We start from the raw sequence: 23896 nt of genomic DNA, 5'->3' as shown, positions 1-23896 counted from the left end.
TGTTTAGGGAGTACTAAGTACCTCCTGTGTAGGATGCATCAGTTAAGGAAGGGCTATAATGACAAAATACAAAAATACTGCCTTCAAGGAACTTAATCGTGGTTAAGAAAGAGACTACTAGTGCAGAAATGACTAATTCAGGGTGGAAAGTATTACGTGTTATAGAAGAACTAATTACAGAGCAGAACACTCTGTGGGCCTTCAGAGCAAGTGGAAGAACCACCTTCACCTGTGGCTCTCAGGCTGCTCTCATGCAGGAGGTGGTGTTTGAAGTAGGCTTTAAAGAATAGAATAAATAGGGATGAGATATATGGATACATATGGAAAGCTGGAGAGAAGAATTTCTTGAGCAAAAGGGAGGTGTGGGGAAAATGGAAGTTCCTATGGCCAGGATCCTCACCTGACCCTAAACTACTTGATGATGTGACTGGCCTACTGCTAGGCTAATACTTCCACACCCATAGGCAGTGAGCTATTACTGGCTGAGTCACTGTATAAAAAGCTCTGCTAAAATGTAGTGGGTAAAACAGCAACTATGGTAAAAGAAAATTGGTGATGGGTAATGTAAAGTCAGAGCATGGAGAGCAAAGTCTCTGATTACACATAGAAAAATATTGAAAGTGTTTGAAAACCATGGAAGCATGAAAAAGGTTATCCTTCTGGATGATTTTGGAGAGGATAGTCTGACAAAACAGGCCAATAAGAAGGTCATAAAAGTCAGTGGAATGTGTTCAGGTATTACCATTTCTCACGACACTCTTTCCATCCTTCTTCAGACAATGGAAGTAAGTGATTTCACTTCCACTGTGGCTTGTTTCATGAGATTGTCATGGGCTGCAGCTGCAGGACGACTTGACCTCGTTGGGAGTAGCCAGCCAATTAAAGAAAGTAACTCTCTGTTTCCTGCTGGAATTCGAAACAGACTCAGCAGTTCAGGTACTGACTGAGAAGGAAAGTAATCAGAATTTTGGGCAAGAAATTCACTGCAGAGATCATCCATTTACAGGTTGTACAGTCACAAAATAGGAGAAAGCCTTTTCACTTGCTTTTCAGCATGAATAAAAGTTCACCAAGCAATGCACTTGAAATTTATGCACATCACTGAAATGTGTGTCATGCTTCATTTAAGAAAAAATTGTTCATAAACAGAGTAAGTGGGAAGTCAAATTTAGTAGTTTTTAGCTTGCTGACTCATGAGGCTAATAATTGTGGCTATAATAAAAATTCATCTAGAATTCCTACCTGGAAAAGGCATTTTCTTAGTTTGACCAGTCATTTTCTAATAGGCTTTTATAAATAGCTTTATTTCTCAGCTTCATTTGGTTTCCCTGCTCAAACTATACATGGTTTTAAAAATATATGACATTTATAAAGTGGAGAAGTGTTCAATGTATAGGAGTTGAGGATTTGTGTAACCCATCTAGATCAAGATGACATTCCTAATACCCCAGGAAGACTCCTGCATGCTTCCAGAATTTCCCTTTTCTTACTTCTTTGACCTGAAATTAGCTTTGTGTCATAACAACATGTTGTATGCCTGCAAATGTGTTTAAGTACAGAGCAGTTGGGGTCAAAAAAGTGATTAGGTCTCTCTTGTTTCCTAGACCAAAGTCTCCTTGAACTATTCAGTTTCACTTGAGGATTCTGGAACATATTAGAAAGATACTATAATATCAGGAGGGTCCTGTAGGATCTGCAGTAACCTTCTGCCTGCCCATTTTTAGGAAGCAATTGCAGCTCTGGAAGCGAAGGAGACCCAGTAGCCCTGCATGCAGGCATTTGTGTGCGACAGCAGTCAGTGTCCACCAAAGATGCGCTCATTGCCGGGGAGGCTTTGTCTCTTCTTGTTACGTGCCTGCAGCTTCGGAGCCAGCAACTGGGTACGCAGGAGGCTCATTTGCACTTTATCTCTTCTAGGGAAAGGCCAGCATTCTGTTGGGAATTATTCTTTCATTGATAAGATCACATTAATAGAGATGGAAAAGGGGGGAAAGTTGGTGTGTGGCATAGGTAAGAATGGTGCTAGCGTAGTTCTGTTTATTCTGAACTAGTATTTATTAAGCACCTTCTATTTACAAGGTTCCACAGTGGATGTTAGTAGTGGCATGTTAACGGTATATCTGCCCTCCAGGAGCTTACTATCTAGTTGAGGAATTAAAACAACCCAAATTCATAGAGCATAAACTGTTAGAATTATAAATCAATTCCTAAACTGATAATGACTCCACAATCAAATATTACAAAAGTCAAGATTTTCCCTTTTACCTTTATTGTTGGCTTTGGCAAACTGGGGCTATTAATAATCATACCTTCCATGTTACAACACTGCAGACTTGGTCCCTCAGTACTGTCTCTTTCTTGTCTACTCTTATTCTCTCAGTTGATCTCATCTGCTCTCATGGCCTTAAATTCCTTCTATATTCTGGTAACACCTAAATTTGGATCTATGGCTTGGACCAGTCCCCTGACATCTCCACTTGGATATCAAGTAGACGTGACAAAATTAGTGTACCCAGAAAGAAACTACTAATCTGGTACATATCATCCAAGAGTTCTCTGCGATTAATCAAAGAGTGGTTTCATTCTTTCAGTTGCTCTGACCAAAAACTTCATTGTCATCTTTGATTCCTTTTTTTCACAACCTCACTACTAATTGGTCGACACATCCCCCTTCAAACTATATCTAGATTCCAACCCGTTGTACCACCTTCACTGTTACTACCCTCTGATCTGCCATCATCTCTTACTTGGTTTATAGCAATAGTGCCCTAACTAATCTCCCTGCTTCTACCCTTGCAGTTTATACTCCACACAGTAACCAGAATGGACCTTCTAAAAATGTAAGTCAGATTGTATCACTCCTCTGTTTAAAACCTTGCAGTGGCTTCTCTGTTCACACTGAGTAAAAGCCAAGTCTTTACTAAGGCCTTCAAGACCTGATACAGTCCACCCCCTTGTTACCTCTGTGCCTGTACCTTTTCCTGCTCTCCCCCTCACTCAGCCAACCCTGGCTTCCTGGCTGTTCCCTTCCCACACACCAGGCTCATTATCCTGCCACAGGACCCCTGCACTGGCTGTTCCCAGTTCCTTGTATGATGTTCTGCATCTATCCATGTGGCTCTCTCTCCATTTCCCACAGGTCTTTGCATATTGTCACCTTCTCAGTGAAATGTTCCCTGACCACCTTTTTAAAAAAGTCACAATCCCCCCTCACACCAGCACTATCTAAACCCCTTATCTTTGTTTATTCTATATTGCTTGCCACTTTGTGGCATACAGTATAATTTATTTACTTAATCAATCATGTTATTGTCATCATCCCCTCCCCAACTAGATTGTAAGCTCCATAAAGACAGAGACTTTTGTCCGTTTTGTTCCCTACTGAAGGTCTAGCACCCAAACTGCCAGGTGTGTAGTAGGCCCTCAATAAATATTTATTCAGGAATGAAGTGTCAACAGCTGCACTTGTAAAAATTGTGCCAACACATAGAAGCCCTATTCTTCTCTGTTATTACTGATTCAGACTGCCTGTTAATGTACAATTGGTGATCATTTTTTTATCTAGTTTAACATCCAAACTCATCAGATCATATAAGATAATCAAGGTAAACATATAGAAGTTAGACATTTATGGAACAGTAAAATAGTATTCCAAATTATTTACTTTGAGCAAAAATGCTTTTGAAGGTTTATATATGAGAAGTGAAGTCATTGTGAAATGCTTTTTTTTTTACATACGTCCTACTCTTGAGCTGAAAGTTCAGTTTTCGTACAATTGTTTAACTTTAGAGATTTTTTCAGATCAAAATGAAAAAATTACAACCTCCTTTCAAGCTTTTTTATCATTTGTAAGTTTAAAAAGTACATTTTATAGTTCACAGTATTGATAGTTTATCAGAGCAAGACATATTTATTCTGCAGCTGATATGTACAAGGCATTGTGCTAAGATGGGGGGTACAAAGATGACCAAGATGTGGTGCTGCTCTTGAGCCCCTAGGTGCCATGGGGTAAGCTTAGAGACATAGAGGCTGTTGGAGAAGATACCGAATTCAGTTCTATGTAGAAGAAGAGGGAATTTCTGTTACAGTTAACCTTAGGAAATTATTTAAAATTTGTGAAATTTTGAAAATGTATTTCCTAACTTAGCTTCCCTTCCACCCCCAATTCTCTTTATTCTTATCATTAGCATCATTCTATAACTTGCCCTGTGTTGCTGATTTTATCATTGATATTCTGCTTGGATCACCCAGTGCTGAGGTAAGGATCTTTTACATTACCATATAAAAACCTGTGGCCCTGTTCTGTCCTGGGCTCTCTGGGTACCTGTGACATTGTGGAGAGTGCTGAAGGGATGGTATTTAGTCCTCTCAGAGAGTCACACAATGGAACCACAGACCACTCTGAAAGCAAGGGACCACTGCGACCATCTGCCCTCCTTTCTATTCCAAATTACATGAAAAGTTAAGAGACTAGTGCTATGATTAATTTGTGTTTGTTTATAACCAAGTGTTAACAGCCAGTGTTGAGCACCCATAGCTAACAAAGGCAGCTGGCAGGAAGTATTAACGGGTGGGTCAGAATCAAGAAAGACCAACTTCAAGCCATGAACTTACATTAGACTTTTTATGATTCTGGTTATTTTACATGATCTTGAAAATTAACTTTAAAACACTTGGAGAAGAGTTTTGTAAGCCTGTCAATTACAGTAGAATAGTAGACTAATTTGAGAAATCCCCTTCCAGACTACACTTGTTTTTAATTAGTTCTGGTGTATTTAGTGTAAACTTTTCCACTAATTATTTAAATGCTCATACCCTTAGAGTACCCAGAGTATGGACTTTGGGGGAAAGTAATTTTTTAAGCAGTCTATAAGTGTTGGTTGATGTGCGTCCTTTGCCACTAATAATATAATTTCAGATTCGTCGTGTTGCCTGTGATCAGCTGTATACTCTTAGTCAGACAGACACATCAGCTCATCCAGATGTACAGAAACCGAATCAGTTTCTCCTAGGCGTGATTCTCACAGCTCAGCTGCCTCTCTGGTCCCCAACTAGTATTATGAGAGGAGTCAATCAGAGGTATGTACTAAAGATGAAAAAGCCCACATTACACAGAAAAAGAATAATGATTTTGTACTGCTCCCCTGAAATCTAAGGTGCATTATTGAAATGGCAGGATTTCTCCTCCCCTCATCTAACATTTGTGCCCTAATAGAGGGAATTTCAGTTTTCTTCTTATTCAGGACAAGAAAGTTAGAAGAAACACTCCTGGGCTTTCTTCCCTTCCATGCTCCCCAACTCCCACCTCCACCCCATCCGGTCCACATACCAGAGGAGTTCACCGGTTGTTGAAAGGCTGAAATAATTCAGGCCAGATCACTGTGGGAAGGTCACACTGCTCATGTTCTCTTGCACATCACTTGCTCAGTTTAGCTGCACACTTTGTAACTTCATGTCCAGATGTAGCTGAGATGTCCTTCTAGGTTTCTTTCTTGGTTTTCTACATGTCTACACATGTAGGTAGGCTTGTGGCCCAGGCTCATAGAATGACCAGAATAACTCCATCTGCTTGCCCCGTCTTATCCCTGTAGGCTAGTCTGTAAGCAAGGGTGCCCTAGTCTAGGCCCAGGTTGGGAGGTAGGAGATCCCCCACTGACCTCAAGTTCAAGCCACTTTCTCCAGCTCAGCTTACCAGAGGGCACCTGCTGTGGGGCTTCCAAGGTGTCATAGAGATTTGGGAAATCACTATCTACTTTCCTTATGTATGTGCCCTTGAAGGGAAGGCATGTTAGAGCTACTCTAAAACCCCCAACATATAAGCATCCAAACTTGATCTCTTTTTAAAAATGTGGTAGCAACCTAAGTGTCCATCAGTATATGAATGGATAAAGAAGATGTGGTATATATACCCAATGGAATATTATTCAGCCATAAGAAGGAAAATCCTACCATTTGCAACAACATGGATGGAGCTAGAGGGTATTATGCTCAGTGAAATAAGCCAGGCGGAAAAAGATAAGTATCAAATGATTTCACTCATCTGTGGAGTATAAAAACAAAGCAAAAACTGAAGAAACAAAACAGCAGCAGACTCACAGAACCCAAGAATGGACTAACAGTTATGAAAGGGAAAGGGACTGGGGAGGATGGGTGGGAAGGGAGGGATAAGGGGGAAAAGGGCATTATGATTAGCACACATAATGTGTGTGGGGGGCACAGGGAAGGCAGTATAACACAGAGAAGACAAGTAGTGATTCTATAGCATCTTACTATGCTGATGGACAGTGACTGTAAGGGCGTATGTGGTGAGGACTTGATAATGGGGGGAGTCTAGTAACCATGTTGCTCATGTAATTGTACATTAATGATACCAAAAAAAAACAGTGATGATGATAATAGCAGTTACCATGACCTACTGTGTGCCACACTGCATGCTAAATTCTTTGTATATCTTTATCATTTAATCCTCACATGGGTCAGATGAGTGTGGCATTTTTTTATCCCCGCTTTTTTAACAGTCTTAATTCTTGGTTCATTATCTATTATTATTAGTGCATTCTTGAGCCCTTCATGTATGTTTGTGTGGATGTTTTATTTCTAATATTCTAATGAGCATTTTAGAACTTAGAAAACTGAGAGAACTTGAAAAAAGTTGTCCCTAGACACCAGCTATAAGTAGTGGAGCCATGATTAAAACCCAAGGTCTGCCTGACTTTAAAACCTGTGCTCTTCACTACTGTAGCTGCAGAAAAAGCTTCACTGATCATCCTAGATAAAATGATTTATTACCTTTCTCTTTGTTTTATTACTCTGCTCTATTTTTCTTCTTTGCACTTAATCACCAGGTGACATATGTATGTGTGGTTTTATTTGTTGTCTGTCCCTTTGTTCACTGTTTCCATGAAACAGTTGCTAAGCCCATACTCAGTGTTGGCTGATATTTGAACAAATGAATGTAATCAGTGCATCATGTATGCAGTCAGTGTGTACGTCATTACAAAATATGAGAGAGGAGTACGTTTTCTCTCTTTACGGTTATTTCTATACCGTATCTGTGCTAGTAAAATCATTAGTGTGCTTTTCACTAAAATATTGAAGTTCAATTAATGTAAAAGCAGTTATTTTATGTTTAAGAAAATTCTCTTGTTCAGTTTTATGAACATTCTTCACAAGGAAAATGCTTTTTATTTTCAAATCTTCCTTTTTTTAATAATTAAAATCTGTTTTTCAGGCTATTATCTCAATGTATGGAGTATTTTGATCTGAGGTGCCAATTATTAGATGATCTAACAAGTAAGCAAACACCTAACTGATTTGTTTGTTGAGGGAGTGGGGAGGAGTAGAAAAGAAAGCAAGTGGTTGTTAATAAATCTGACTTAATGTATCTCAGATATAAATGAGATTATAATTATTGTTTGAAATTGAATTTTATTTTCTGGGAAATAGCATGTAAGCCCATGTACCAGTTATTTCTTCTAGTATATATCCAGCCATTAGTGTGTTGAGAAGATTTGTTAATTTTAAAAATTCTCAAAGGCTAGTATTTTAATTACACTGATGCAGAACCATTAGGAAAAGTCTTTCTCTTTAATATAGTCAATTCTGACTATTTAAATATTGATTGTTGAAGGAAAGGAATTTCTTTTGTGGTATGGTAAGAGAAGTAAGAGAGTCAGTTAATTATTTAGTGTTAGGTGATTAAAATACCATTGTTAGAAGTTCTGTTGTTAGAGTGTTTCAATTTTAATCATCTGTACTTAGTCTGAATGATGCAAATGTATGTTGGAATGCTCTGTGTAAAGTTTCCTTGTTCAAATCAAGACTTTGTTAGTTTATTCCCCACCCTTTGCACAAAAGGTTTGCTTCAGCTTTTAAGAAATAAATAAAAATCAGTATCAACAAAAATATTAATTGGAAAAGAATGTCAAGGCCAGGAGAAAAAGAAAACATCTTGCATAAATATCAGCTATAAAGCCCCACAGTTAGAATTTGGTTGTGAGGTTATTGGAAGACAAAGTAAAAAGGAAATAAGCATATATGGTTGGTTGTTCTCAGTACCCTAAAAGAAGAAACAGAAAGGTTTCTCAAAAGAAACAAATATTTTTCCCAGCACTTAAGCCTAAAAGACACTTCCTACAAAGGTCTTCGTGTAATGGAGATGCAAAGACATAATAACTAATAAAAGAGCCACAGCAACATCTCCAACACAAATACCTTCATCAGTATCCTAAGTTTCTCAAGAGCTGAGGACACAGTTCTCTGAGCAGTGTAGGGAAATTGGTTTTACTGGAGCCTGAGGTGATATGGTCTGAGTCTATGACTTGACTCAGGAATAAGACCTGTACCATCTGAAGCAGTGGGTGGACTACATGGCCATCTAACAGTCTAGCCTAACACTGCATTTTTCGACCAGACTTCTGGTGATAGTTGGGCAGCAGCCACCAGGGTTTTGCTGTCTGGCTTGGACTTGGAGAGCCTTCCCTGTATCACCGAGTGACAAATGAGGGATCCAGGGTCCCTTATTGGTATGTTGAGGGCAGGATGAGAATATATCTAGAAACAAAAAAATTTGCCATTTTGGGAGTATTTTCTGTATGCCAGTACCCATATGAGGTGCTTTATACACAACACCCTGCAGTACAGGTGTTAGCTTCATTCTATAAATAAGGAAAGAAGGGCGCACCATGAGTAAGCAGTGGAGTCAGGAATCACTCAGTGCCAGTCCCGCTCCGACTGACTCTCAGAGTCCCTTTGCATCTCACCCCGTGGGGCCCTTCTTGCTGTGGCTCTAGTATGGTAGAAGCAGAACGTGACCACCCCCCTTCTCTTCAGTTACATTTTCCAATATGGAATCTTGTCTTAAATCCTTGTTTGGAAGGGAAAGTTAAATGCTTAATACATGAGAACAGAGTAGTTATCCAGAGTCTGGCTTATTTCCTGTTTGGAAATCTGGGCTCCGTTGCTAATGAGTATATATGAGCCTTCATAATTCTTGTGGGCAACAGCGATAGCCTGCTATTGATGACAGTCTTCTTGAGATCTAGGAAATGGAAGGTTGGGACGTAGCTTTTGCTTACTTTAAAAGGATTATAACTCCATGAAGGCACGTCGTTTCTTCAAAGTGGATTTCTTTTTTCCTTCTTAGCTTCAGAAATGGAGCAGTTAAGAATCAGCCCAGCTACCATGCTGGAAGATGAGATTACTTGGCTGGATAACTTTGAACCTAACCGCACAGCTGAATGTGAGACCAGTGAAGCAGATAACATCTTATTGGCCGGACACTTACGGCTCATTAAGACCCTCCTTTCACTCTGTGGGGCAGAAAAGGAGATGCTTGGTAATTATTGCTTCATCTTACCATGTGACAGAACACCTCAGTTCTGTTATTGCCATAGTATTATGTGTAACTGGAAAATAAGACAGGTGCTAAGTGTTCCATAGAAAATTGACCCTTCAATGGAAGATTGTCTGGGATTCTAGTGGCTAATAAATCTAAGGTATATTTGACCTGTATCATTAAACCATACAGAGAATTCTACAGTGTTCAAAACAACTAGATAAATTTTATAAGTGAAAATTACAAATCAAAGTAGGTTTTTCTCTTTCTGCTGTTACGTACTTTATAAAATATAATCTACTGAATATCTTACCTTCTTTTAAAGGTAATTCTCATCTGGGGAGGCAGCCCCCAACAACCATCCCTGATTGATGGGGTACATATAAGTCTCCTGGAGTACACATAATTTGTAAAAGCATATTCAGGGTTCTAAGTTATATTCAGAAAACAAATCAAAACATTATCACTTTTATCGCACAAACTAAGCTCTATAAAAATCTTCTTGGCTACTGGGGATACATAGAAAAGAGTGATTCTAAACCAGGGTGAGAAGGGTACATCATTTTTACCTAAAAAAGGCAAGATTTAAAAAATTTCAAAACCCCTCAATGTGGACTCCCCTATTCCCAGAGTAAGAATTAATTATTCACTCAAACCATTCTGCCTTAAGGTGTTCTTGGCATTTGTTTCTAACATGGAAGCTTGACTCCTTTCAGTCCATCGTAAGCTCATAAAGGAAGGTGTCCTCACTTGTCTCTTTGTGTCCTGTCCCCTGGATCTCCCACCCATCCCCACCCCTCTGTGCCACAAAGCTTCACCACATATTACAAGTGCTCGAAAAAATAAGCATCACATTAAACTGAATGCCCTGCCTTGGGTGGCCTTGGGTGCCTTTATGCTCTAATATAAAAGTGCAAGACAGGATCTTTGAGTTAAAATATGTGTTCATCCTCAACATGAATATTATGCTCTATTCCAGGTTCATCACTCATTAAACCATTGTTAGATGACTTCCTTTTCCGAGCTTCTAGAATTATTTTAAATAGTCATTCTCCAGCTGGCAGTGCCGCCATCAGTCAACAGGACTTTCATCCAAAGTATGGAAAATGCACGTTGTGTTCAGTTTTGGTAAAAATTCTAAAATTGAAACTTTAGTCCAAAAAGATTTTAAGTTGGAGTTTGTCTTCCATCTTGTGAGTGTGTATAACTTATAAGATATTATCTATTATATAAAGAAATGCATGTAAAGAGGTTTAGGATAAAACCTGCCTGGCACATAGTTAAGTGCTGAGCAGGTAGATTGGTACCATTATTATCATCAAAATGTAGCAGAATGAGAATTAGAGATGTAGAAGAATAAGTAATAATGTAGTTAAGTTGGTCAGTAACAAATTCCAAGAAAAACTGAAGTTGTAAGAATTATGCCCACATTTAAAAGTAAATAGGCCCTGAGACTTGAGAATTTCTTGTAGGAGAAAGGTATAGTGCATGAACCTTGTGATTTACTGAGTATTGACTGTGTCCTGATAATTAAAACTGCTAGTGATTTATTACAGTGGTAATTTTAGCATCAGACTTTGTATTAGTTTTTATGGGCAGAAATTTGGAAGATCCTTTAGTAATCTTGACTCTACTTGGATGCTGTTTATACTCTTTGAGATAGGAAGCAGCTACAAGCTGTCATCTTATTTGCTCTGAATGTAACCTTGTTCTTTTCTCATGAAAACCAGAGTTAATTGAGTAATCCTGAAGACACTGAGAATTTGGAATTGAACCAGTCAAAAAAATTCCCATACTGGTTTTGGTGATTATTGAAATGGGCATAATAAGCAGTATTTTATGGAATCTTAAGAAATATCTTAGTATGTATGACTACTTCTCTATCCAGAAATTCCTTATTAGTAAAATCTATTTTAGGTAATAAACCTTCATTAGAACCCTGAGATGTCCCTCAGGCTGTGACTCCCATTCTCACCCTGTTGCAGTCTTATTCTGGAAGATTTGGAGCTCTTAGAGCAGTAGAAGTACATGAGTTAACAGAGAAAATAAATCTTGGCAGTTTCATTGAAATTTTTATGAATCCTTCCCTTTATATTTATTAAAAACAATACCTCCATCAGCAAGGAGTTGGGTTTTTTAAATTATATACAGTGCCTTGATTAGAAAGGCAACATTTTGTTTCATCCCTCGCAGGTATACTGATTGATGTTCATTTATCACAGTGCTTCCCAGGCTTTTCCCACCTAAATCCTAAAGCCAGAAGAGATTTATAATACACAGAAACTCTTGTCACAAGTAATACTTGTCTTACATCACATTAACGAAAGAACTTCTTAATGTGTAGCCTGTGTGTATGGTACCTCCTCTTCATTCTTTGTCTGCCCTTTGTAACCCGGAAGTCCAGACGCGAAGCAAAGGGCAGTGCCAGCTCCATGGCCATTACCCTCGGTGCCTGGTGTGGTGCTGACCTAAAGCCCACAGCCCACTCTTGAACTCACCTCCTACACTCCTCTCCATGAGCACTTCTTTCATCAGAGGTTGGATGTTCTCTTTTCTGTGTATCCTTCCTAACCTGTGACCTCGTGGGTAATACAAGGTTGGCATAGGTAACAGAAATTACTGTCCATCCCCAAGGTGATTTCTGCTAAAGGTGAGCAGTATAAAAAGCCTTTAGTTTCCTGAAGAATGCTTGATAGTTATCTTTATCTGTCATTTTAAACAAATTGATTTGGCAAACTCTGTATTTCTATCTCCATTTTTTCCACAAAATGGCAAGTTGATCTCTGTCCTTAGAGAATTTTTATCTGCAGGCACATATAAAATGTCTATGGGCATCTACTCTGATTGGTATAGCTTTCCTTTTCTGCCATTTAGATACTTGAATTTCAGGGTGGTATCTCCAGAACCTTTCTTGCTACCTACTTTAATCGAAATATAGCTATTCCCGTGTTGTGTTTTAGCAAAAGTTTCAGATTCTTTATCCTCCATTGTTGCTGATCCATTCCTTAGATAAGAATACTCTGGAGTAATATGTGAAAGATTTTGCTAATTTATCATCAGGCAAAGATACTTAGCTCTAAACCCATAATTATCCCTTCTGTGTTCATGGTCTCTTCCCTTGTTAAGTAAGCACTCCCCACTAGATGACTGCCTTCAGATGTGACTTACCCCTGTTTCAGGAATTGCAGCTCTAATACTTTCATTTCAATTGTTGATGTAGTTTAAAGAGCCATTTAAGTAGATTATTCACCACTGAAATTGACTTGTCTCTTGTTTTTAGATGTAGTACAGTAAATAGCCGATTGGCAGCCTATGAAGTCCTTGTGATGTTGGCTGATAGCTCACCTTCAAATCTTCAAATTATTACAAAAGAACTACTTTCTATGCATCATCAACCTGACCCTGCTCTCACCAAGGAGTTTGATGTAAGTCTGTAGACCTAGATGCACTTAATTTTTTAGAATGATCTCTTAAACATAGAATTTTAAAACTATGTTTGCATTATCCTATCACAAAAAAGTATTACTTTGCTTGTCATGTTCACATACTCAAATCAACTATAATCCATAGTGTATTAGACTAATACACTATAGTATATTGCTACATGGTACCTTTTAATTAATTAAAGAAAAGACATTTTCAAGTCAGTTGATAATTACTCTCAGTAAATTGTAGCATTTCAACCTATTTTTTGAGTAACACTGTGCTTAGCACAGTACCTGGCACTGGAAATACAAACTCAAACATAGGCTCTGTCACAATACAGTCTATGTTCAGTTAAATTCAAGTAAGATTCATTGAGTTTACTATGCCCAAAGAGGTTGGAGCTCAAAAATGAAGATGAATCCCAGCCCTCAACAAGGTAAGTGTATATTGGAAGAGAGACGCATAAGCAGATTTTCAGTATAATGTGGGAAATTATAAGATCAAGGTATGTCCTGAATGCTCTACTAACAGAATGCTCTACTTCAGCACCAAATGGTGGTATCTTAGAAAGCTTCTTAGAAAAAACGAAATTTAAAATAGAAACTTCAAGATTAGTGAGCCAACTAAATCAAGGTGGGAAGGTCATTCCAGAATATTGTCAAAGTTCTGGAGCCATGGAACAGCTTAGTATTTGTGAAGGTCTGCAAGAGAGAAGCAAGTCACAGGTGCACGAGAGTACCAGACCACACAGAGGAGCACCCTTTAAAGCTGCCTTTGCATTCTGTACTAAGCTCACAGAGAGTCAGACTTACCCTTGGATGCCTGAGCTAAGTACTGTGGAACATAAAAGTTAGGCAGAAAAGGAGGTGGGAACAGGTGTTCCACATAGAGGAAATAGCACTTGCAATGTGATATGTGAGCATATAACTTGGGAACTGCTTTGGTATCAAAATGTTTATGATGCTTATTTTAGGCTATGCTTTAGTTTTATATGAATTTACTTAATCAAATTTAAATGAAAATATTTTTTCATAAGTCAGGGATTATATCAGCATGATGAAGAAAATGTGTCTTACAGAAATACTTATATTTTTAGCACTGTTTTGAACCAGTTTTCCTTATTTTGTAACTTTTTAAAAATCTTTTGCTTTGGACTACAAATAGTGTTAATTACATCTTAGAAATCCCATTACTCTTAAGTTGATGTCTAATGTTAATGAAAAGCATGTAATATTTAGCAGTTCCTTGAGTTCCAGAAAATCTACAGGTTTTTGTCAGTTGGTTGGTTATTACATGGATGTAGATACTTGATAATTTGCAGATTAGGTGATTCTGGCCTTAACATTAGAACCAAGATTCTGCTGTAGTAGCATTTCAGAGTATGTCCTTACAATATCCTTTTCCACTTGGAGGAGTGCCATGATGAACTTCTTCTAAGATGTCTTTTCTGGATTACTTATACCCAGAAAAGCTCTGTACTGGAATCTACATTATTACAACATATCTTTAAGTGAAATGCTAGGGTATTTATTTAATTGTATGCTTCTGAGAAGTGGTTCAGTAGAAGAATGTTACCTTCTTAAAAAGGAAGGGAAGGAATATGGTCTTCCTTGACCATCCAGATTGGTCAGGATTCTTCATAGTGAACACTTCATAGAACCCTATTCCTTTTTTCAGAGTACTACCTCAATAGGTAACTACAGATAAATATATTTATCTGATTAAGGCCTGTCTACCCTGCCTAGATTGTGAAGACCTTGAGATCAGGGACCAGGTATGTTTCTGTTCTCTTCTGTATCCCTGGCCCAGTACCTGTCACATAGTAGGTTTTCAATAAATATTTGTCAAATAATAATCAAGTGGCTGAGTGCATGACTATGTAATAGATAAACACTCATTATGATAGGTTTTTTGTGGCCAAGAAAGCAACGTGAGATAGTAGTACTTCGTATTAGCATTTGCAGAGGTACTTAGTGAACTTAGGTTTTGCTAGCATGACTCATAACACACTGGATGGATAAATCTGTGAGCATACCTCTTTTTCCTCTCAGACATCTCATGTAGCTATGGTGGGAATGTGCTGGCTCTCTCTCTCTCTCATGTTTCTGCTCCTGTCTTTCCTAGTACCTTCCCCCAGTGGACAGCAGGTCCAGTTCGGGATTTGTGGGGCTCAGGAATGGTGGTGCCACATGTTACATGAATGCAGTCTTCCAGCAGCTGTATATGCAACCTGGTCTCCCTGAGGTGATTTCCTTCTTTTTTCCTGTTTTATATGATAAATAATATGTACATTGCCTGAAATTTGTTCCATATTCATGTATGATATTTTTGGGTTTATTAAAACTAGACATAATTTAGGATTCTTCAGTAGCTTCTGGAATCTGTAGACATGTTCATAGTCAAACATTTTTATAAATCTGCTGAGGTAATATGCTGCCAGTCTCACAGATAGATTTGACCTAATGTGATTTTTGAACTAGATTTTGAACTGTATTGGAAGCTTTTAATACATTTCATTTCTTTTCAGTCATTACTTTCAGTGGACGATGACACAGACAATCCAGATGATAGTGTATTCTACCAAGTGCAATCTCTCTTTGGGCATTTGATGGAAAGCAAGCTGCAGTATTATGTACCTGAGAACTTTTGGAAGGTATTTCACCCAGTAACTCTTTAGATTTAGATTTTAGATTTAAAGCTACATTCTTTGTCTAGTGATAATTGTTTCCACCTTTATTAACTCTAGACTATCCCATTGCCAAGAACCTATAAAATAATTGGCTATACCATAATTCATCTTAAAATTGGTGTTTGATTTCAAATGATGAGAATATTGAGAATAGTTTTTTATAATTTCTGGGGATTTGCTAGTCTTAATTATTTTGAATATTTCTTATGATTCCTGTTTTAGCTCTTGGAAATATTTGTTCAAGTGACTCCAAGTTCACTAATCTTCTAAATAAAGAACATTCCTTTTTTATTATTATTATTAAGGTATCACTGATACACAATCTTACAAAGGTTTCACATGAGTAACATTGTCATTATTACATTAACCCATATTATTAAGTCCCCGCCATACACCCCATTGCAGTCACTGTCCATCAGCGTAGCAAGATGCCACAGAGTCACTACTTGTCTTCTCTGTGCTAAACTGCCTTCCCCGTGGTCCCCCTATGTTAACACCCCCTAATCCCCTTCTTCCTCCTTCCCTACCCACTTTTCCCACCCCTTTCCCCTTGGTAACCGCTAGTCCCCTCTTGGAGCCTATGAGTCTGCTGCTGTTTTGTTTCTTCGGTTTTGCTTTGTTCTTATACTCCACAAATGAGTGAAATCATTTGGTACTTGTCTTTCTCTGACTGGCTTATTTCACTGAGCATAATACCCTCTAGCTCCATCCATGTTGTTACAAAATGGTAGGATTTGTTTTCTTCTTATGGCTGAATAATATTCCATTGTGTATATGTACCACATCTTCTTTATCCATTCATCTACTGACAGACACTTAGGTTACTTCCATATCTTGGCTATTGTAAATAGTGCTGCAGTAAACATAGGGGTGTATGTGTCTTTTTCAATCTGGAATCTTGTTTTCTTTGGATAAATTCCTAGGAGTGAAATTCCTGGGTCAAATGGTATTTCTGTTTTGAGTTTTTTGAGGAACCTCCATACTGCTTTCCACAACGGTTGAACGAATTTACATTCCCACCAGCAGTGTAGGAGGGTTCCCCTTTCTCCACATCCTCGCCTGTATTTGTTGTTCCTTGTCTTTTGGGTATTGGCCATCCTAACTAGTGTGAGGTGATATCTCATTGTGGTTTTAATTTGCATTTCCCTGATAATTAGCGATGTGGAGCATGTTTTCATGTGCTTGTTGGCCATCTGAATGTTATCTTTGGAGAAGTTTCTGTTCAGATCCTCCACCCATTTTTTAATCGGATTATTTGCGTTTTGGGTGTTGAGGCATGTGAGTTCTTTATACATTTTGTATGTTAACCCTTTATCAGATATGTCATTTACAACTATATTCTCCCATACTCTAGGATGCCTTTTTGTTCTACTGATGGTGTCCTTTGCTGTACAGAAGCTTTTTAGTTTGATGTGGTCCCATTTGTTCATTTTTACTTTTTTTTCCCTTGCCTAAGTAGTTGTGAAAGAACATTACTTTTTAAAATTGCTTGTGTTCCACAAGGAGTACGTTGTGTTTTCCCCGGTGGGCTGGGTTTTCTAAGAGACAAACTCTCTATTCCATAGCCTTAGCTCTCACCCTGTGTGGTCATAGGCTTGTTATGGTTACAGAGGGACCAGGAAAAAGCACAGATGGCCGAACCTATGCTCATATCCTTCAGTAAACACTTCTGCATCCTAATAGTGAACTTGGCTTTGAGAAGCATTTAAGTACTCTTTCATATCCCTTTTCTACTATACTCAGAAATGGCTACTTTTCCTTTAACATGTTTAATTCTTGTTACATAGATTTTCAAGATGTGGAACAAAGAACTTTATGTGAGAGAACAGCAGGATGCATATGAATTCTTCACTAGCCTCATTGATCAGATGGATGAGTATCTCAAGGTAGAAAAACTTATTTTCCCTCTAACTCCCTCAAACTCTGTAAAATGAGAGCAGTGTTTTTTAGGAATTGGGAGTACTATGAATTTGACAAATAAGGTATTGATCATCTTTAATACCACAGCTGTAATTCATTTCTTCTGGGTTTGAATATAAGTTTTTTGTGGTGATGTTTAAGCCCAAGACTTTCTACCCCTGCCTAGTATAACTTATGACAAACTCCCTAAATGGTATTGCTTTCTAAGTGACAGCCTGCCTCCCATCATTGCCACCACTGGCCTTATCTCTCATCAGCAGGCACAATCTATCCATTTCTTTTTTTAAGATAACTTACTCATTTACAGCACACACAAAAAGAAAAGGTTGCAAGAGAGTTGCTGTAACTTGGTAAAGTGGCATGGGGAGAAAGATCCCGAATTATCAGGGAGAAGGCTGTCCTTGTCCTCAGCTCTGACCAGCCCTCTCTCCTTCTGCTTTCCAGTTAGACCTTCCTCTGACAGTGGGTCTAAGGGGTTATAATCCCACCATTAGTTCCCATCTTAAACTACTGAGATGACTTGTTTCATTTTGGTGGTTAAATCGAAATCTGTGCTTTAGCTTAGGTCTAAATAAAATTCTATATAAACAGCCTATAAATTCTAGGTGCATCAACTAAAATTTTAACTTTTTATCCCAACAGAAAATGGGGAGAGACCAAATTTTTAAGAATACTTTTCAGGGCATCTATTCTGATCAGAAGATCTGTAAAGACTGTCCTCACAGGTTAGTGAAGATCACCACTAACATCAAAAAATCATCATCATCATTAAATGATTCTTCTAGTATGTTGAGAATTTTACATTTGTTGAGAGACTTGGCAGATCTCTCTCTTGTGGACCTATAAATGTTTATTGAATTAAATTTCTTTGGTTTGCATTTGTAAAATCTCTTTGTTAAAATTGATAATTTTAAATAATTCTGAATTATCGAAAATTGGTATTTTTTTTTTGGTAGTTTACTTTGTAAAAAGAAGAGGGAAAGTATGTGTTGATTTCACTGGCTGTAAATTTAGTTCTGTGTTGAGTATCTGGTACTTAGAAAGTTTCAAGATTTTAAAATTCAATTGTTGATCATGGTTTTCCTGTTACTTCCTCATCAGATACGAGCGTGAGGAAGCTTTCATGGCTCTCAATCTAGGAGTTACTTCTTGTCAGAGTTTGGAAATTTCTTTGGACCAGTTTGTTAGAGGAGAAGTTCTAGAGGGAAGTAATGCATATTACTGTGAAAAGTGTAAAGAAAAGGTATTACATCTGCCCTTTTTAAAAAGCAAGATCAATTTGTTACTCGCGTGCTTTGCTTTGTCTTATGTGAGGTCAGTAATAGCCCCTCTTGTCACCTCCCTCATGTCCCATTACTTGTCATGTGGGACAGGCTCATAGAACCTGTGGCCTTTGTATTGGTTACTTTGCTGTTTTCTTTTCTCCATGGAGATAATTGGGTTTTGCTTTCCTTTAGAGAATAACGGTGAAAAGGACCTGTATCAAGGCTTTGCCTAGTGTCTTGGTAATTCACTTGATGAGATTTGGATTTGACTGGGAGAGTGGACGCTCCATTAAATATGATGAACAGATAAGGGTAACCTTCTTTTCCTGAAATTTCTCATAACCATTACCTTGCTTGCTTTTATACTGTTTCCTTTTCATATTTTCACATTTCATCTAAAACGTGAGGGCTGTTGGTCTCAGTATTCTGAGGAATGCAGAGCCCTTTGACCAGCAGCTGCTGCCTGTGGAGCAGGCAGATCTATAAAGAGCAACCCTTATGTGGAGAAGGCATCCACTGATGGCAAAGAGGCAGTCCTAGCTGCAGCTAGGAAACCATGGCTCCTATTTGTTTCTGATTTGTGGTATTGGTGTACGTGTTCTAATCATCAATAATGTGGTCTTTCTGCTTTCAAATAGTTTCCCTGGATGCTAAACATGGAGCCTTACACAGTCTCAGGAATGGCTCGCCAAGATTCATCTTCTGAAGTTGGTGAAAACGGGCGAACTATGGATCAGGGAGGTGGAGGGTCCCCTCGAAAAAAAGTTGCCATCACAGAAAACTATGAGCTTGTCGGTGTCATTGTACACAGTGGGCAGGCACACGCAGGCCACTACTATTCCTTCATTAAGGATAGGCGGTAAGGGCTTCTCCCATCACTCCCTCACTCTGCCTTTCCAGTGGTCTCTCTTCCCATCCCCCTGCCCCCCTCCATCCTTCCTCCACTCTCCCCTCTACCACGTTATCATCTACATGTATTATCGGCAGGGTGCAAAGGAGCTTTTGCATTGTTCTGTGGTCTTATTTCATATGAATTTTTAAAACTTAATATAATTGTTTTTACTTCTTCAGTTTGAAAACTTGCTTTAGAAATTTAAATTTTTTTCCTAGATATTTTCAAATGGTAATTGTCTGCTATATTTGTAGACAATACACAGAGATAAATGCTGGGAATAGGTAAGTTTGCTTTATAAGGTTATAATGTTTGTTATCTCTTGACTCTTAGGGGATGTGGAAAAGGAAAGTGGTATAAATTTAATGACACAGTTATAGAAGAATTTGACCTCAATGATGAGACCCTGGAGTATGAATGCTTTGGAGGGGAATATAGACCAAAAGTTTATGATCAAAGTAAGTATTTACAAATGGATGTTTTCCATTAGCTTTGTTTTTTAATGTACAGTTTTCTATCAAATTGGAAACAGTATTCTACATACAAATATAATAGATTTTATTCTTTTTACACACCACCACTCTAGCACATAGATCCACAAACTCCTTTATAGCCAAAGTGAAAATGTTCAAATACAGAAAAATGTTTAAAAATAATTCCTTACAACAGCCTGGGATGGAGGCAGATGAAGTAGAGGGGTACATGTGGGGGGTCTAAGTTAAAGAGCCAGAAACGAATATCAAAGGGAAACTAACAGAAACAATTTCAACCTTAAAAATAGTTTCAGGAGAAGTATCTGTCCACTAAAATTTTCAGATTTCCTTTTCCCTTATATAGAGGTAAGATTAATTAGGAGACATTTCTAACCACCTGTGTTTTTAAAACTGTTTTATGCAGCAAAGAAATCTTCCCACAACCCTCACCCCCAAAAGAAAAAGTCTGAGAAGTATCATCACAAAATCTAATCAGAATTAGCTATTGAAAAGAAAATGGTTTGCAGAGACCTCAGTATTTCTGAACCTGATTTTGAAATATGCTAGGGACATTTTAAAATTTCTACCTGTATTATATCTACTACATTGGATTTGATACCATACAATGACAGTCATACATCCAATAGTAGCAATCTATAATAACATAGTATCATTGCCAAAATTTTCTTAGATTTGTCTGTTCCATACATAAATGGTCATGTGAGGCCAGTAGTAATCCCATCCAGTGCCACAGAACTAATTTTTAAATCTTCCCTGCCTTTTGATAAACTTTAGATTTGCCTGAGAATATCTTCTTTCTCTTACTCCACTGTCATACAACCACCTTACACCCTGCTACTCTATATCACCTTCCAGTGATATAAGCAGTACTGTAAAAAGACACACATTTTCCTTATACTTTGCATTTAACAAATTTAGTAAATGGTTATTTGCTGGATTTATGAATCTTTGTTCTAGAATGTCAAGACAAGAAACTTTTTTTATTTATAAAGATTTCTTTCCTAATGTCTTGTTATAAAGCAAACCCATATACTGATGTACGCCGAAGATACTGGAATGCCTATATGCTCTTCTACCAGAGGGTATCTGATCAAAACTCCCCAGTATTACCAAAGAAAAGTCGAGTGAGTGTTGTACGACAAGAAGCTGAGGATCTCTCTCTGTGAGTTTCTCTTCTAAATATTTTGTTCTGTGATTTTAGTAGATGATCCTGTGATCTTTAGATCATACTGTTTGGAATTTAAAGGCAATTAGCTAAGCTAGACAGAAATTTTAAAAAGAAGATAAGTAAATCCCTCCATCCCTTTTCTTTCTTATTACCATTACATGATCATTATTTCCTTAGCAAGAACTTACTTTGTATTTAGAAACATCCATATAAATAATTTCATTCTAGAGAATCTTTTTGTTTAATCTCAGCACTTATTGAATATACTTTATGTCCAAAGCAGAGTGCTATGCTAGCACTGTCAAAAGTTTTTTTTAACGTCCTGTTGTCTGTGAACTTGCATTTTAAATTACTGGATCAGGAAAATATACAATTTATTTTTAAGTCTAGTACCCTGTTTTTGTAAGTTTGCCAGGTTGTAGTAACTGCTGACACAGTGGCCACTTTACACTAGAGTTCTCTGATTCTGTCTCAGGTCAGCACCATCTTCACCAGAAATTTCTCCTCAGTCATCTCCTCGGCCCCATAGGCCTAACAATGACCGGCTCTCTATTCTAACCAAGCTCGTTAAGAAAGGCGAGAAGAAAGGACTATTTGTAGAGAAAATGCCTGTTCGAATATATCAGGTAAGCACCATATAAAAAAATTCTAAAGAGAAAATCCACCTAAAAGCTGAAGTCTGCCTCATAGGTCCAGAAGTACTCTACCTGCTTTCTTGTGGAATTAGCTGTACCTCTAGTGCCACATTTCTGACCCACCTTGTTTCATGGTTGCAAGGGTGGTACAGACTCAGCATTGGCCAGTACTGTGACAGACCTGCTGTATGACTGTGGGATGCCACAGATAAACGAAAGGGCAGTGGGCAGTAAAGAAACACATTGTCAGAATTAGTTTACTGTATCTGGAGAGAGAAATAAGTTAACAGTTCATAACCTTTGGGTAGAATTAATTTGACAATGATGACCATCAGTCATTGAGTTACCTACCCTGTGCTACATGCTTTAAACAGATCCCTCATTCTTAAAACACTTGTGGAGTAGCAAGTTTTATTCCCATTTTTCAGAAGGAAAAATTGAGGCTCAGGAAAGGAAAAATGATCTGCCAGTGTCACAGAGCTAGGATTTGAATTCAGAACTGTCTACCTAGTCCAGACTTTGTACACTAAGGAATTAAAAGCTAAGTAGCCAGACCAGAGAATTTAAGAAAAATATGGAGTCTTTCATTAAGAGAGAATTAAGCCATCTGAGACAAGGAAAGCATGGAAGTGGCTGTACTTGGGGGAGCTCTGTTTGTCCCTGCCTGCCTGGAGTAACAGGTTAGAATTCACTTGCCTGTCATGCAGTGGTGGTCCTAAATTTCCCAAAAGGGTTTGGTTTTATGAATAATAATTTGCCTTTTTACAGCTTATACTTGAAAGAAAGATTTTCCTCTCTCTCTTAAATGTCAAAGCCTTAGAGAAGGGTTCTTAGGAGCCCCTTTTACCTAATATAAAACCCTTTTTACTCCATGTAGCACTAAAATGTCTTCCAAAAATTGAATATTTTATACTGTTTCTTAAAAATAATTACTAATTTTCTTCTGCAGATGGTGAGAGATGAAAACCTCAAGTTTATGAAGAATAGAGATGTGTACAGTGGTGATTATTTCAGTTTTGTTTTGTCTCTGGCATCATTGAATGCTGTAAGTACTAGTTGGATTGTTAGTAAAGGAATAAAAGGATTGTAGTTAAGTATCTTTCAGCTAAAGCCATCAGTGACTCATCTTCCCTCTGAGTTGTTAGCACTCAGATTAGATGCCCAAAAAATTCCCACAGATGTGCCATCTGTTGGGTGGTACTGAAATATAAGCAGTGTTCAGAATGTATAATGCAGATGGTGAGTAGGTGTGGGCTTCTCCACACTGGTTTTTAAAGTGCTCTTGTTTAAGTTTCATACAGAATCTGAGAGTAGCCTTGAGGTAATGTCAGTGAATATGGAGCTCTGTGGAGATTAATTTTTCTAGTTAATAATCAGACATTGTCAGACTCAAGATTAACTTCCAAATACTTCTTTTTCTTGAATACTGTGATTATAATTTTCAATAAGGAAAAAACTTTCTCAATCTGTTGATAGATTACTTAATATCCTGTGGTCTGAAGGCTCCATTTTGAGAAGCCTTCATAAAAGAAATGAAGAGGATGTCTTCTCTTAACTTCTTTTAAAATTCAAATGGAACATTTTCTATACTGAACTGGCTAGTTTTTTCTTATTAGTATTTAACTTTATTATGTGTCATTATTTAGTTTGTAATAATGTATAATAATCTATAAAGCATCTATGAAAAATAGCGTCCTTTTTTTCTCCCTTTCTCTCAGACTAAATTAAAGCATCCATATTATCCTTGCATGGCAAAGGTGAGCCTACAGCTTGCCATTCAGTTCCTTTTTCAAACTTACCTACGGACAAAGAAGAAGCTCAGGTAAGAAGTGATATGTTTCAATAGTCTGTTATGACAGAGCCACTGTTTAATTCATTTAAAGTTAGATTTGAGTGCAACTTTCAAAGCATTATGAAGGCAACTATGTAGTATACCCAAATGATTAAAACATAGTTCCTATTTTAAAGTATTTGAAGTCCAACAGGAAAGATAGATAAAAAAAGAAATTAATGTGTAATCCAATAGGAACAGTAGATTAAAAAAGCAAGGCATAAATGCTGTACATCTTA

The 23896-nt window shown here is 37.7% G+C and overlaps 1 protein-coding gene across 4 annotated transcripts in view; it reads left to right on the top strand.

Annotated features, from left to right (window-relative positions):
• The window catches only part of USP24 (ubiquitin specific peptidase 24), a 163949-nt gene that overhangs the window by 113536 nt on the left and 26517 nt on the right, over nt 1-23896 (top strand). For all 4 annotated transcript variants that reach the window (XM_036911209.2, XM_036911210.2, XM_057500238.1 and 1 more), the window contains 20 exons: nt 777-936; nt 1725-1880; nt 4188-4258; nt 4919-5079; nt 7232-7293; nt 9146-9337; nt 10317-10434; nt 12618-12762; nt 14888-15007; nt 15291-15416; nt 17240-17338; nt 18015-18097; nt 18474-18615; nt 18830-18949; nt 19276-19496; nt 19863-19987; nt 21044-21185; nt 21667-21817; nt 22776-22871; nt 23545-23648. In XM_036911209.2, coding sequence (XP_036767104.2) covers nt 777-936; nt 1725-1880; nt 4188-4258; nt 4919-5079; nt 7232-7293; nt 9146-9337; nt 10317-10434; nt 12618-12762; nt 14888-15007; nt 15291-15416; nt 17240-17338; nt 18015-18097; nt 18474-18615; nt 18830-18949; nt 19276-19496; nt 19863-19987; nt 21044-21185; nt 21667-21817; nt 22776-22871; nt 23545-23648 — 2594 coding nt within the window. The remainder of the gene's footprint in view (nt 1-776; nt 937-1724; nt 1881-4187; nt 4259-4918; nt 5080-7231; nt 7294-9145; nt 9338-10316; nt 10435-12617; nt 12763-14887; nt 15008-15290; nt 15417-17239; nt 17339-18014; nt 18098-18473; nt 18616-18829; nt 18950-19275; nt 19497-19862; nt 19988-21043; nt 21186-21666; nt 21818-22775; nt 22872-23544; nt 23649-23896) is intronic.

The sequence above is a fragment of the Manis pentadactyla genome, chromosome 4 (genome assembly GCF_030020395.1).
Source record: "Manis pentadactyla isolate mManPen7 chromosome 4, mManPen7.hap1, whole genome shotgun sequence".
NCBI lineage: Eukaryota > Metazoa > Chordata > Mammalia > Pholidota > Manidae > Manis > Manis pentadactyla.
The sequence above is the reverse complement of the archived record's forward strand: the minus strand, read 5'-3'. Positions and strand labels throughout refer to the sequence as shown.